This window comes from Mesoplodon bidens (genome assembly GCF_964165515.1).
Source record: "Mesoplodon bidens genome assembly, chromosome: 19".
NCBI lineage: Eukaryota > Metazoa > Chordata > Mammalia > Artiodactyla > Ziphiidae > Mesoplodon > Mesoplodon bidens.
Window position 1 is genome coordinate 32,232,510 of NC_138179.1, and position 11,037 is coordinate 32,243,546.

An 11,037-nucleotide genomic window follows, 5' to 3' on the forward strand; every position below is an offset into this window, starting at 1 on the left:
CCATTCACACAGCTGAACACCCAGAACAGGTAGACGAGACACAGAGGACAGTCGGTGGACTTATCAAGGACAGCCGGGAACTCCAGCAGGAGGTCGGGCCTCTCCCAGCGCCTGTGCACCTGCCTTCCTCCTGAGTGGGGCAGGTCTGGACCACCGCCCCTTGCTGGGTTCACCGCCCAGAGAAGTGCTCAGACAGGGCGAGCAGCTGTGCTGCCGGGGGGGAGGGGCAGGTGGGAACGGGGAGAAGTAACGCTCCCGCCTCCTTCTAGAATGTTCTGGGCTGGACTCAGCTTCCTTGGGGGACAGCCCCGAGGGTCGGAGCCCAGGAGGGCTAGTGCTCGGGCTCGGCGTCCATGCAGGACTCCCAGGGGTTCTGGGGCATCCGCGGCAGGGAGAAGAGCAGGAGGGCAAGGCCGCCGAGGAAGAGGAGGACGAAGGCCGCGCAGGCGCAGGCGAAGGACCAGGAGTAATAGTACTTGATCCAGACGGTGTCCTCGCTGTCGATCATGCGCTTCACCGACTGCCGTGTGACCTCCACCGAGACGAAGAGGCAGAGACCTGGGGGCAGAGCTGGACTCAGGGCCCCGGGCGCCCCCCGCCCCCGCGACCGCTGGGGCTTCCGCGTGGGCTTCAAGGTGGAGGCCCGGCCGGGGGAGGGTCGGGGGGTCATGAAACGGCCCCGAGACTGAGGTTCCAATCGGGAAGCTGCAAAAGTGCGCCCTTTGCCTTTAACGGCCTTTCGTTCCTTCTTTCGTTAGCACTATTTTAAAGTTAATTTAAATTTTTGTGAGTAATTAGCATCCTCCGTGCCTTGGGGATTAAGTCTTGGTAAGAAATGGACAAATTGCCGAGATCTAACCCCTCCCGGCCCACCTGCCGTGGCTGAAGCCCTGGGCAAGCTTGCCCCTGGGTGGAGCCTGGGAATCTGTCCACACCGAGGCCCCAGGCAGGCATGAGAATGGGGTCGAAGCATCCCCGCAGACCCGGCACCCGGACAGGAGCCCCCATCCTACCCGCAAAGACGTAGAACATGGATGCTGGCCTCAGCAGGTAGTCCCGCTTCTTCCGGAAGGACAGGAGCACGCAGATGGTTCCCACGATGACGAAGCCCAGGCTGAAGATGGCAATGGCTGCGGCCGAGATGCTATACTCTGTGGCACACGAGAGGGCAGGGATGCCGGGACCTCAGAAGGGGCCTCATCCCCTGCACCTTTCGTCACCACTGGTTGTGCCTACAGCCAGGTAAGTGACAGTACCACATTCTACTATTCCCTTTTCCCAGGTGAGAAAACTAAGGTCCGAGAGATTAAATCACTCCTTCAGAGTCGCGCAGTGGCTAAGGGGTGGGACCAGGATGTGCACACGGCCTAATTCCTTCTCGCAGGTCAGGCACCAAACTGAAGTTCCTCCCTCCAGGGGCAGAGGCCTTGGAAGGACGCGTGAGATTTGCGGCTGGAGACCTTTCTGGAGCAGAAACCTTCCTCCGAGTGTCAGGGCAGAAGGTGGCACTGAGGTTGGCGTGGTCTGTCCTGGGACTGACAAGCAGCCTCTGGACGGATGACGGAGTGTGGCTTGTTACAGAGCTCGGTGCCCAAGAGGATCTGCGTCTGTGTGTGCCAGAGTGTGTGCACCTGTGCATATGTGTGCATGCGTGCGTGTTTGCATGTGTGTGCATGTGCGCGTGTGCGTGTGTGCATACCCATGCCGCGTGCAGTCTTCTGTACACGTGCACATGCGGGTCTCTACTCAGTCCAGGGGGTGCCTCCGAGCTCGGCAGTTCCCACAAGGCCCCCCAGGGCACGTGTGCCTCAGGGGCCCTCACGCATCTGCCCCAGTCCCCACCCTCTGCTTCTCGGGGAGCGACTTATAGGCGAGGGAGGGACTCAGACAGACTCCCCGCACACTCAGAGCCGCCAGCCCTGCAGACCATCACAGGGATGTTGCGTCCTTGTTCCATTGTCAGAGCTCCTGTGACTGTGGCGTCCCTTGGGCTCTGTGGGAAAATGGACTCCTTCTGCCCTTTGGGAGCTACCAGGCAAGTCTCTTTTACAACCTCGCCCGAGCCCTGGTGCAGGGTCGCTCAGGGTGCCTGGAGATGGATGATGCCGTCACGGGGCGCAGAGGGTGACCAGGCTGCTGATCAGCTGCATCGGGAGGGGCTGCTCATCGTCAAGATCCGGAAGTCGGGGCATTTGCACCTGTGATTTTCCGGTTCAGCAGCGTGACGGGAGCCACTTTTCCTCCCCTCCCTGCTCTCCACACAGGCTCACCTTTCTGAGTGGTAACTTCGAAGATCTCCGAGCTCTCGCCTGGGTTAAAATGCCTGAAGTAGGAACAGTTTTTCTCTGCAAAGGAGGGAGACAGCCTATGAGTTGAGAGAAAGGGCTGCAGCCGGGGCAGGGACTCAGCCGAGAGAGGGCGGGTGCAGTTCCCCAGGGGGCTTCTGCTCCCCAAACCCTGCCTCTGGGCTGAAACCAACCCTTAGACCAAAACATTGGTAGGAAAGAGGGTTGCATAAGAGGCTGGGAGATAATCAGGGAGCTGAGGCTGACTGAGTCCAGGGGGCAGAGAGCACTGGGGTACTGAGCCCATTAGGCAGACAGCGAAACTGAGGCCCAGAGCTCAACTCATCTGTTAGGGGGTACAGGACCCGTGGTCAAGCAAGGGCCAAACAGTGGTTCTCAGCCAGGGCTGATTCTGTCCCCAGAGGACACTGGGTGGTGTCTGAAGACATTTTTATGTCACAACTGGGCAGGGCTGCTACCGGCATCCAGTGGGTAGAGGCCCGGGATGTGCTGAGCATCCTACCATGTACAGAACAGCCCCCTACAACACAGAATTACAGGCCCCCAAATGTCAGTAGTGGTGAGGTTGAGAAACCCTGGTTCACATCCAGTCTAGGGCTGGGTTTCTTATCTGCATCCAGGCCCACCCTGAGGCACTGGGTGTGACCTGGGAAGCAAAGTGTTTTCAAGAACTTTCCAGGAGATTCTGATGTTTATCCAGGTTTAAGGCTCCCGGACCCTTAAAATGCCCTTCAAAGGGCTTTTCTGAGTCGGCCCTCTATATGGACTTGGGGGAAGGGCAGAGAACCTCTAACTGTGGGCCAAACATGACCAAAAGCTCATTTCATTAGGCCCTCAATGCCTGTGGCCATAGAAACAGCCCAGATAAGACCTCCCCAGGTGAGCTGCTTGGCCCAGCTGATTAGTGTCAGAAAAGCCATAGAAGATCTGTGCTGGCAGTAGGACCAAAAATATGGATTTGATGGGGGGCAGAGGAAGAACTCAGAACAAAGAAATTCACACTGATTTTCAATATAATTTCTCTTCCGTTCTTCTCCTTTAATCTCTCTTCTAACTAGATATACTATAAAATCAAAGGATAGTCTTATTGCTTATTGAATACAGTTTAATATTCTATACTCTTGATTTAGGAAGTAGATGAATGGGTTATTTTATACTATTTTGTTTCTTTATAAAAAAAAAACTAAATTAGGTTGCTTTTTATTTCTGTGAGGCCCTTCATTGAATTCTTTTTCCTGCAGATCCTTGAACCTCAATAGAAAAACAGCTCTCCTCCTAGTTTATATAGCATCTAGTTTGTGCATCCATTTCTTTACCTACATTCAAATGATCACCAGGTGTTTGATGCCTAGTTTCTTTTGGAAACAAACCTGAGGTTTGCGAAGTCATAGCTTTCATAGGGGTCCAGGCTTCCGTCTGCCTGACCTGTATAATCTTGTTCCACTGAAGCCTGTGGCCTCCATTTCCCCTCCCCCAATATCAGGGTTACTGCTGCTCCCCTAAGTCCAGGAAGAGAGTGACCCCAGGAGATGGAGCCTGGTTTAGCAGCAGTAAATGTTCCATGAGGTAAACAGCCTTTTCTTTGAGCTTCTATATTTAAATCACTTTCCTTTTGAGCTGAGTTACCTGGGGTGTGTGACTGCTGCTGGTGATTCAGGAGTGATGCTGTGCTTTTCTCTCTCGCAGCTTCTGGTGTTATTTTAAAGCATAATGGAACCCTCTTATATTTGTTAGATTATTAGCTATAGATTCTCTTGAATCCCTGCTTCAAAATGGCTCGTGCGAAGTCACAGGTCTCCTCATGTCTCCCTCCGGACAGAGGAAAACTTCTGTCTCTTTCTTTAAGGGCCAATCTCAGTCGTCATTGAAAACCCTCTGAAAAGAACTGACTGAATTCAAGTATGTTTCACGGTCAGTTCCCTCCCTGACGACGCACAAGCCAGTTAAAAGCCTTCGTTTGGCACGAAAGGCCCGGAGATAAAGGCCTATCGAGAGCCCGGCCAAGGCCCAGCTGTCTGGCAGGTCCGCGTTGCCAAGGCTCCTCTTGCACAGGTAGTGTTCGAGGTGTCAGCCCCCCATTAGACAAACACCGGGCTCCTGGGGGAGCCACCCTGCAGACTCGGGGGTGGGGACGTGGGCCCAGGTGCAGTCTTCCCCTCCCTCCCCTCCTCTCTCCAGTGCTCTCTCACATGGGCGCTGGGGGGCACGCACGCAGGGCACCTGGAAGGCTCAGCTTCTCTCTCATGTGGCTGGTTCTCGGGCTTGAGGATGGGTGAGCCAACCCCGTCTGCTCTCTTGGACTCAGCACACGAGGAAGGCCAGCAGCCTCTGCGCTGAACCAGGAGAAGCGTCCGCTGCAGGGCCCCGTGGCTGCCCGTTGGAGACCACAGCCCCTCTGCGGTCCCGTTCGGGATAAATCAGCTCGGGCACCTGCCAGTGTCACTCAAGAACTGCCCAGGGTCCTGTTGGGATGGGCAGTCCCCACCCCCGCCCCTTAGCCTGGGTGCTGTCTGGGGGAACCGCATCAAGGGCAACTTGTAAAGCAGGGACATTCGAGATGGGCCCTGCGTGGGTAGCAGGCGGGAGGGAGAGCCTGCGTGCAGACCGTACGCCTGCTCACCTCTGCCCCCTGCGCCCGGTCTACGTCCGCCTGCTCAGCACCTGCAGCTTTGCCTCTTGGGCTCCAGCCCCTTCACTGGACAGAAGGAGCAAGTGTTTTGGACCTGGCTGGCGTAGGTACCAACGCCTGGGTGGTGACCTGGGACCAGAATTGAGCTCCAAGGCTCCTCCGGTCTCCTTGAGTCTGCAAATGGCTCACAGTGATTTTCACATTTGCATTTCTTTTTTTCTGTGTTTCAGAAATGTCTACCATGGACAGTCGTAAGACTCAGTGATCTAAAAACTTTAAGTGGATTATTCCTTAAAAAAAAATGTCGTAAATCAGTTATTGGGGTCGGACTATTCAGCTCACCAAAGATTCTGATTAAGGGAGGGACTATCTACGCAGAACCATATCTGTGCCAATTTCAAAGAACTAGAACAGAGGCACATTTAACCCCAAGCTGAACTCGAGTTAATATAAATCTTTCTCTGATAGTTGGAACAGCTTGTATGATTAGGGGATGCCTCTGGGTTATCACTGAGAATGTATCAACCCAATGCTGGTTGATGCAGACTTTAATATATTAAAAACAAAAAAACAAACAAAAAAAAACCTTGTTGATTTGCACAAAACCAAGGGAACAAGTGCTCTGGGGGTCAGAAGAAATGTGTCACCCACTTGTTACTTGCACCAATGCCAGGGCTGTCTTCACCCTTTTTGTAAAAGAAGTTCTTGATGCTCCCAATTAGTGGTTTCTCTGTGCTCTGTGTTCCCCCATCCCTCTGATTGAAAGGGGTTGGAGAAATCCTCAAGACCTGACCCCAGAGCTTCAGAGCATTGCTGTTGTATGGGGGAAAAGTCTAGTTATGGCCAGTCTCCAGCATGGCCTCCTGCGGGTGGGAAAGGGAGCCTCTGAGGTTCTTGGGGTCAGGAGTGTCATGTTCTTTCATTTGGCTCCAGTCCTGCCCCACGTACTGGAAGAGAAGATGGGCCACTAGAGAAACTGGGCACTGCTGCTGCCCTGTGCTAAAGAGGTAGAGTCTGAAAAGAAACAATACTCCACCCAGCCCAAGGGCAAGGGATGATCCTTCTGAGGATTCATTTGGGCTTTCAGACAGGCAACCTCTTCTGACAACTGGGAAGCCCCTGCTCTCATTCTGGAGACACTGGAATTGACCTCAGATGCTGATGTTGTGCGTGGAAGTCCTTCTAAGACTCGTGGTCAGTGGAAAACCCAAATTAGACCATTTGTGTCCTCAGAGCCTCCAGCTTTCTATGGAAAATGTTCCTCTATTTCACCAGCTCTCGATGCAGCTTCCTCTAAATCATGTCATGTCAAAGTTGGTCTCCAACGTGTTTGCTTGGGTCAGCAGCTTTTGGGAACGGTGTTTGTATGTGCAGTGGAGGGTGTGGGGAGGGGCTGCAGAGCAAAGAAACTCTGGATTTGAGACTTTAGCCTTGGGAAGACACCTCTGAGCCTCAGTTTCCTCACACGTAGAATGAGGACCCCCTGTAGAATCCAAGCCTCCTCACCGGGTGGTTGTAATAAGTAGTATAATGTAGCAACTAAGGTGAATTTTAGGTGTATGAGTCCTGGCTGCTCTGCCGTGGTAATTGTGTGACCTTGGTCAAGTTACTCTACTTCTTAGTCCCTTGTTTTCTTTACCTGTAAGATTGGCTGATGATAATAGTATGGACCTTGTAAAGGATTTTGTGAGGATCTGATGATCCTGATTACTGTCTATCTATCATCTATCTATCTATCAGCATCTGTCATCCCACTGCCTTCTGGCCTCCATGGCTTCTAGGAAAAATAAACTGTTTAATCTTACTAAGAATTTCTTGTATGTGATGAGTTGCTTCCTCTTGTTGCTTACAAAATTCTGTGTCTTTATCTTTCAATGGTTTGATTACGATGTGCCTAGGTATGAATTTATCCTGCTTGGAGTTCATTAAGCTTCGTGAATTTGTAGATTAATGTTTTTCATCAAATTTGGGAAATTTTTAGCAATTATTTTTCACGTAACCTTCCTGCTCCTCCCCCGCCCCCATCTCTCTCCCTCTCTCCTCTTTTTTTGAGACTGCTATTATGCATATGTTAATACATGTGATACTGTCCCACAGGTCTCTGACACTCTGTTCATTTTTCTTCATTTTTCTTTCCTGTCTGTTCCTTAGACTAGCTAATCTCAACTGACCTATCTTCAGGTTCACTGTTTTTTTTCTCCTATCTGCTATATAACCCCTCTAGAGAATTTTTCATTTCAGCTGTTGTACTTCAAAACTCCGGAATTTCTCTTGGGTCTTTTAAAAATCGTTTATATCTCTTTATTGATATTCTCTATTTCATGAGATATCATTCTCATCTTCATTTTAGTTCTTTAAACATGGTTTCTTTCAGTTCTTTGTATCTAAAATAGCTGATTTAAAATCTTTATCTAGTAAGTCCAATATCTGGGCCTCCTTAAGGGTCTATTGGCTGCATCCCCCATCCCGACCCCCACCCCATGTATGTGCCATGCTTTTTTAGTTCTTTGCATGCCTTGTAACTTTTTTAATTTAAAATTTAAAACTCAACATTTTAAACAATATAATGTAGCAATGCTGGAAATTAGATGTCCACCCTTCCCCAGGGTTTGCTCCTGTGGCTGTAGGTTGCTTGTTAAGTGATATTTCTGAATTAATTTTGTGAAGTCTGTATTCATGTACGGTCAGTGAAGTCTCTGCTCAATTGGTTTGGTGGTCAGCTCACAGAGATTTCCTAAAATGCTTGGAACCAACACATCTCCCAGTCTTTACTGAGGGGCTTCGTGCTAAGCAGAGGACCAAGCACTCAGCCAAATAGCCTACATTTCTGCCTTAGTCTTTTTTTTCTTTCCCTCCCTCCCTCCCTCCCTTCCCTTCCTTCCTTTCTTCCTTTCCTCCTATCTCTCTCTCTCTCTCTCTCTCTCTTTTCTCACACAGCTGTTGGTTTTCAAGGCTATGACAGAGTCAGGGAGGGGAGAACAGGAATAGTGCACGTTAAGACACCACAAAGCTCATTGTTCCCACTGAGATTCACCAGTTTTTCTTGAATAAGCACTTGCTGGATTGCTGCAAGACTGGTTAATTTCTAGAGTTCTGAAAAAGTTTATTCTGACCATTTTGGCTAATGTTCTCATTGTTTTTATGGAGAAGAGGATTTTTGGAGGTTCTTACTCTGACATTTTTTCTGATGTCATCCAAAGTTAATATATGTAAGGCACTTAAAAAACAATGTTTGGGGGACTTCCCTGGTGGCCCAGTGGTTGAGAATCTGCCTTCCAATGCAGGGGGCACAGGTTGGATCCCTGGTCGGGGAACTAAGATCCCACATGCTGCGGGGCAACTAAGCCCACGTGCTGCAACTACTGAGCTCTCACGCCTCAAGTGGAGAGCCCATGTGCCACAAACTACAGAGCCCACGTGCTCTGGAACCTGCACGCCACAACGAGAGAGCCTGCTTGCCGCAACGAAGATCCCATGTGCTGCAACTAAGACCCAACGCTGATAAAAATAAATAAATAAAATAAATATTTAGAAAAAAATGTTTGGCAGACAGTGCTATGTTTGTATTTGCAGTTGTTGATGTTGTTGTTAATAAATGAGCGAAAACAAATGAACTCTGTTCCTCCCTCTGGAAAAGAGTGATCCAACAGAGCACAGGAAGGGTGGGTGGGGAAGGAAAAAGTCCACTTGCAGAGAAAGGAGGGAAGAAGGCAGGAATACACTTCGGAAGCTTGTTGGGGGTAAGGCAGTGCTCATAAGTATGGAAGGTATGGTTCTCTCTGGACCAGGATAAGACAGCCTGGAGACAGACTCTGCTCAGGCTCAAGGCCAAACCATGCCGGCTCGTCCCCCGTGGCTGGTCCACTCGCCTCCCTCCCGCCTGTCTCTCCTTGTATAGACTCACCTCACCTCTGTCTTCTTCTGCTCTGTAAACTCACCAGGCTTTAAAAGGCTGGCGCCAAGGACAGGTGGACAGGACCTTAACAGTGCGTTCCCATGCATGGTCCCTGGAGACCTTGCCCTGCCCTGCCCTGCACAGCAGGGTTGGCTGGATGAGGCACCTGTTTATGGGTGTGCTCAGCAGTGGCTGAGGGGCGTGGGCATCTGGGCTATGTGATACCCTTCAAGCACATGTCCATGCCTGTTAAAGCCCTCAGGCCTGGGACTTGGTGTTTCCAAGAGAGCTGGGTGTTTATGAGTCTTCCGGGTAGGAGCAAGCAGGGAAGGGGTCTCCTGCAGCCACAGCAGGAGGGGAAGGAAGAGAAAGGAGCCAAGTGGCGGAAAGGGGTTTGGGCACCTTCCTCCCCACATGGACCGCAAGATCTTTGGGGACTTAGCGGTGACTTTCTTGAAGGTAAGGGCTCCAGGAACAGCCCGTCTGATAACAGAGGGAATAATTCTGAAAACCAGGTGGGATGCTGCACTCACCCTGGTCCACTGTCACCTTGGAGTGACAGCTGTAAGCACCGGAAGGGACTTTATGTTGCTGAGCCCAAGATCCGTATTTTATAGGAAGAAGCAGAGGCTGTGATGGGCTTTGTCAACCCCCATAGTCCTTTGGGGGTCGTGGCCTCTGATTCCTCAGCACCCACTCTATTCGCTATGAATGGGGAGGGCTCCACGTCTGCAGAACAGACTAGTCACCCTCGTACAGGGTGTTCTGGACAAAGAGCTCTCCTTCAATGTGCGCTTCGCTCACATGGCAGGAAATCGAGGACGGCATTTAAATCACAGTGGAAGGAAACACTTTCTAATTCCGAAGGGGTCCTAGGTCAGGGAGGATGCGCAAAGGACCCACAGTTCTGGCAAAAAGGCAGGTGGCTGCTGCACAAACATGCAAGCCGGGCCGTTGCTCATGGCCCGTGCCCAGGAGGGACTCCCACTTGGTTTCGTGCTCTGCTCTTGCCGTCTTGAAATTCTTAATAATCATGACAAGGAGTCCTGCATTTTCATTTTGCACAGGGCCCTGTAAGCTCTGTGGCCGATCCTGTCTACACTGCAGCCTGGAGGCTGGAGAATGAACCGCCCCCCTCCCCCGCGCCGGGGATCCCTTTCACCTGAGGACAGGGGCCTGTGTTTGCAGGGAGAGGGTGGGGCCGGGCGCACCCGGAGCCCTAGTCTGGCTCCTTTCCTGAGCCTCTGTCCGCCCATCCAAACCTCCGCCCTGGGCGCTGAGCCCCGAGCCCCAGCCGGACGCAACCAGCTGCAGCCGGACGCCCTCGCTGCCGGGCCCGGCGCGGGCCACCGGCTGAACCCCACGCCGCCCAGCTCGCGCCCCCGGGCCCACGGGCGGGCGGCCTTCCCCGGAGGGACCGGGAAGGGCAGGAGGGGTCTGGGGAGGGTACGTTACCCCCAGGGAGGGTGATGGGTCCGCAGCTCCTGTCCCTGCTGTCGCCCGGGATGATCCGCTTGGTGCAAATCCGCCAGAGGCCGAAGTGCGCCGCCTGGCAGCTGGCGTTGCTGTGCTCTGCGTGGGGGCTCAGCACGGCCCAGTGGTCGGTCACCACGGCCACCAGGGCCAGCACGATGCCCGCCAGGATGCACAGGAGGGTCAGGCGGACCTTCGGGGCTTTGGTCTGGGACATGGCGGCCACGGAGCAGCGGGCGCTGGGGCAGGCCCGGCGGCCACGTCCTCCCGGGCAGGTGGCAGTCGCGCTGGGGCGGTGGCAGCTGTTCAGTGTGCCCGGCGGGGCCGGAGGGGGCCGGCCGTGGGCGGAGGGGCGCTGGCCGGGCTGAGCAGCTGCCCAGACGTGTCAGCGGCCTGCAGAAGCTTCTATTAATGCCCATCCCGGCGCCTCGCCGAGGACGGCTGCTCCTCGGGTTTCAGGGCCGTCTTCGCTCCTGGAGCCAGAAGCATGCTGTTGGGTGGGGGGGGGGGCGAGGAGAGATGGCCCTGATGTGACTGCAGACGCTCTCCGCGGGGGACCTGAGCTGGAAGGGGCGAGGGGCAGGCAGCCGGGGCCCGGCTGTGCGAGCATCTTCCTTCTGGGGCTGGAAGGACCCCGTGGGACGCAGACTGCGTAGCCTCTGTCCTTGCACCGGGCGGGCCGGTCACCGGGGGATGGGGGGGTGAATGGGTCCTCGTCCCGGGGGTCTGGGGGG

The 11,037-nt window shown here is 53.3% G+C and overlaps 1 protein-coding gene across 1 annotated transcript; it reads right to left on the minus strand.

The window, feature by feature from the left end:
* Window positions 1-331: 331 nt before the first annotated feature.
* On the minus strand, window positions 332-10,520 carry CACNG1 (calcium voltage-gated channel auxiliary subunit gamma 1; the record flags this gene model as incomplete). The annotated part of the gene is made up of 4 exons (XM_081219589.1): window positions 332-558; window positions 1,014-1,151; window positions 2,271-2,345; window positions 10,286-10,520. 4 exons carry the CDS (start codon window positions 10,518-10,520, stop codon window positions 332-334), a joined length of 675 nt encoding a protein of 224 aa, XP_081075715.1.
* Between the last annotated feature and the right edge of the window lie 517 nt (window positions 10,521-11,037).